Raw genomic sequence first — 4,201 nt, forward strand, 5'->3', positions numbered from 1 at the left:
ATTCCATATATGGCTTGCCAACAAAAATAGACTAAATAAAAGGAGAAAAATTAGCAGCAGACACTAGCAACAAATATATGACAGAACAGAAGGACAACAATATCTTGTCACTAGAGTGTCAGACAGAGAGAAGCAAAGGGGCAGAATATATTTGAAGAAATAATGGCTGACATTAGAAAGGACAAAATAATGACATTTGCAGGGAAATGGATGGAACTAGAGCAAATTCTTTTGAGTGCGTTAGGCCAACAACAAAGAGACAAATGGCTCCTAGTCTCTCTGATATGTGGATGTTAAAGCCAAAATGCAAGAAGATATGACAAAGTAAACAGGACTTGAGAAACCAAGGACAACCACTCATTTTGTCATATCATTACTAAATGACCCCATGTACTCGACAATATATATGGTAGATATATGCACCCAATGGAGGGAAGTCGGGAGTAGGACACAGAATAAGTGGGAAAGGGAACAACATACAACAAAGGGGTCCATCAGCTGCACTGGACATAGAAGAAAAAGAACTAAGCAAACAAAAGACAGCCATGGGAAGGAAGGAAGAAGAGGGAAAGAGGGAACAGCTTACACTACAAAAAAGGAAAGAAATGTAAATATCACCTGATGTAGAAAAAATAATTTGTATTGTGAAAGCTCATAGAATTCACAAACTGTATAGACCATGATAATCACAATATGTTTAATATTTTTTGGGGGGGGCGGGGTCAGGTCGTGGGGCCTGAACTCTGGCAGGGTGTTGTCCCTAAGCTCTTCAGCTCAAGGCTAGTGCTCTACCACTGGAGCCACAGAGCCACTTCTGGCTTTTTTTCCCTCTGCCCATATATATGTAACCCCTTTGTATGTTATTTTCACAATAAAAAAAGAATTTTACAAAGACACTCATAATTTTTATCCTTTACAATGTTATTTTACATTTAAAGAGTTGTACTTTTGAAAACACTGTGTTAAGATTTAATAAATAATGATAAAATAATTTTAAATGAGAATTAGTCCTCTAAGGGAAAAAAGGAGAGAATAGTAAACAGATAAGAAGTGTTTAACAAAAATCTGACCCTCAGAGTAGATTTATTTGTGATAAAAAATAACAGCCAGAAGCATGATGTTTTCACCTAAATGTGGCAACAGAAAAAATTCTGAAGGAAGACAAAACAAGCTACGTCTCTAAAGCTCCCATAAAGTTTACTATTTAGAAATACCAAGTGTGAAAGAAGATAGACAAAGAACTTAGCAAACAGATTCCCTATGCTCAAATTCTGACCACACCTACACTCATCAGGTGAAAAGAAAAGCTCTCTCTCCAGACAAATTTAAACCTGGAAAACTCTGTACTCAGAAATTTTGGGTAAAGACAGTGAAGTACAAAAATGAGAGGTCAGGAAAAACCCTCTTGTTGTTTGTGATGTACAACTTTCTATTTCTCTTGTTTCCTGGATTTCTTCCAGAGTGAAGCACTATAAGAACCTCCATGATTTATCAGTTTGATAGAAAATTTTCTCCAAGTACCCAACAGAATAGATGGAATAAAAGCATTCACTCATTATAAGGTTGTACCATTCCAGAATACCAGGATTAGAAAGATCATCACAACTTCCAGAAAGACACAACTAAGTCATGTGTAAAGAGAAGATGGAGACTGCATCAGAATTCTTAAGAGTAACTACTACCTATGTATTGGTGAGAAAAGGTGGAAGAATTAGGCTTACATATCAGGCAAAATAGTCATACCCCATTTTCTCTTTTTTCACAAAATACCATATAACATATTTCATTCAGTTAGCTAAAGCCAAGACAAAGAAAATTATGGACTCCAGAAACAGTGACAGAAAAGTCATGGGGTTCTCTGAGACTGTTACTGAGGCTGCCAGAAAGTCAAGTAAAGAAAAACCCACATCAGAACAAAGCAGAAACCAGTGATGCAAGGAGGGAGAGGAGACACTGAGAATGAAGGAGACATGGCCAAGAGTCTCAGATTTCCCACTATTGACCATTTTCATACACTTTTTCAAAATACTGAGTGTTTTGATTGTATTCTTTTTGGGGGTGTAGGGGAAGGAGGGCTTGGGCTTCAGCTTTGGGCTGGGGCAATATCCCTGACTTCTTTTTGCTCAAGCCTGGTGCTCTACCACTTTGAGCCAAAGCACCACATCCAACTTTCTGATAGTTAACTGCAGATAAGGGGCTCATGGACTTTTCTACCTGGTTGGCTTGTAACCACGATCCTCAGAACTCAGTCTCCTAAGCAGCTAGAATTACAGATGTGAGAATCCACTGCCCCTTTTGATTCTTCATACTTTTATGGTGGCTTTGCAATACTTTCTACATGATATAAAGAAACATAATTCCTTTAACCATCTGATGACCTTATAATATGTAAGCTCAGGAAATTTATTACTCATTGCTAATGATTTATTTGTAGATATATTTGGAGCTTTCAGATGCATTACCATAATATCTGAGTTAATAGTTTTATGCAGGCTTTTCCAATTCTTGTGTCCATAATTTTGCTTTGCTCAGTTTTTGCACTGGCAGCCAGGATGGTGTAAAACAAAACTGGTGTTGGTGGTCATCTTTGTTTCTTTTGTGATTGGCAAAAAATGTTCAAGCTTGGTATTACACTGTCAAGTTTCATATCCTAAGTAGATTTCAGAAGATTTTGAAAAATATAACATTAGGGAAGTTTACCCTATATTTTTATTTATGTATGAGTTTTGAGATAATTACATTTATGTTTTGAATGTGTAATTTCTCTGTAATGATTCCTCTTTTTAAAATATTTATTAGAAGAGCGATGTGCTGAGAGGTTACAGTTGCATAAGTCAGGTAGAATACATTTCTGCTTGAACACTGTCACTCCTTCCCTGGCTTTTTTTCCCTTCCCAGTTTTTCCCTTCCATCCCCACACAAAAGTTGTACAGTTCATTTTCAACATAGTGTCTCTTGAATTCCACTGCTGCATTTACTCACCCTTTGTCCCTCATTTCTCTGCATATTATCCATAACAAGTATTATTTTTCATGCCTGGGTAATTCTTGGACTGTCCTCCTTTGTTTACAATTCAGTGAAGCAATGAAACAAAATAGTCTCATGTTGTCTACATTACGGGAAGCACTGGGAATGGGAAGGGGAAGATGGCAGGAAAACTCCTTGGCTATGTCACCTGTCATGTCTGGAGATGTGGATTCAGTGAACAAAAGCAATGACCAGAAGCAGCTCCTCCTGGAGGAAAATACTCTGTGACACAGACATAGACAGCAATAAACATTAAAGGCCAGGGCTTGTGTCTTTACTTTGGTGCTAGTGTGAACACAAAATAAAAATTGGAAATATTCTTGTCAATTGATGTTTCCAACTGAAAGCCAGATATGAGTTTATGTTTTTATATACACAATGAATGAGGAAAGGGAGAAAGGGAGAAGAGAAATTTTTAAAAAGAGAATGTATCATGTAGAACTACTTAATAAGATTTTAATATGAAGCTGGTGATATGTATTTCTTTTAAATATAATTTAGTTTGGTGTAGTTTGCCTTTGATTGTTTTAAAGACAGCATGTTAAAAATGTAGCTCAAATGTTTATCAACTCAAGATTCTTCTGTCTTAGTTTCCTGTGGTGGAATTACAGGTGTGTACTGCTATTCTCAGATTAAAAAAATAGTTCAATGATGTACAAGTTAAGATTACATGTTAGTAGACAAATTGTCTTACCTGTGTACCTCCGTGTATCCATCGGCCATGAATTCAGTAATCTTTCAACAAAATATTGACACATCTTTTGTCAGTTACAAATACAATGCTTCATACTTGAACACTTACATACAAAGAGTCATTTCTTCCTTTGAATTATTTTTTTACAAAAATTTCAGGCAAAAGGATTTGTGTTGGAGAAGGCCTGTCGAGCATGGAGCTATTTTTATTCCTGACAACCATTCTACAGAATTTCAAGCTGAAATCTCTCATGGATGCACAGGACGTGGATACCACTCCTGTTCTAAATGGGTTTATCTGCTTGCCACCATCATACCAGCTGCTGTTCATTCCAGTGTAAAGAAGAGCTCTGCTGTCTGGCTCCAGCTGTGCAGCAATCTGCAGTTCCCTCCTCTGAGCCATCACTCACCAACTTCCCCTGCCAGGAATGCTTTCCTGTCTTCCCTTCTCACATCTCCCTTCTCCCTCCAGATCTTGGAA

General features: G+C 37.2%; 1 protein-coding gene across 1 annotated transcript in view; it reads left to right on the forward strand.

The window, feature by feature from the left end:
• LOC106001810 (cytochrome P450 2C15-like) overlaps positions 1-4,061 on the forward strand; it is a gene marked incomplete at its 5' end in the record, with an annotated part of 44,754 nt that extends 40,693 nt beyond the window's left edge. Inside the window, one exon of the mRNA XM_013036785.1 lies at positions 3,880-4,061. Coding sequence (XP_012892239.1) covers positions 3,880-4,061 — 182 coding nt within the window. The remainder of the gene's footprint in view (positions 1-3,879) is intronic.
• Between the last annotated feature and the right edge of the window lie 140 nt (positions 4,062-4,201).

This window comes from Dipodomys ordii, unplaced genomic scaffold, assembly GCF_000151885.1.
Source record: "Dipodomys ordii isolate 6190 unplaced genomic scaffold, Dord_2.0 Scaffold446, whole genome shotgun sequence".
Classification (NCBI taxonomy): Eukaryota; Metazoa; Chordata; class Mammalia; order Rodentia; family Heteromyidae; genus Dipodomys; species Dipodomys ordii.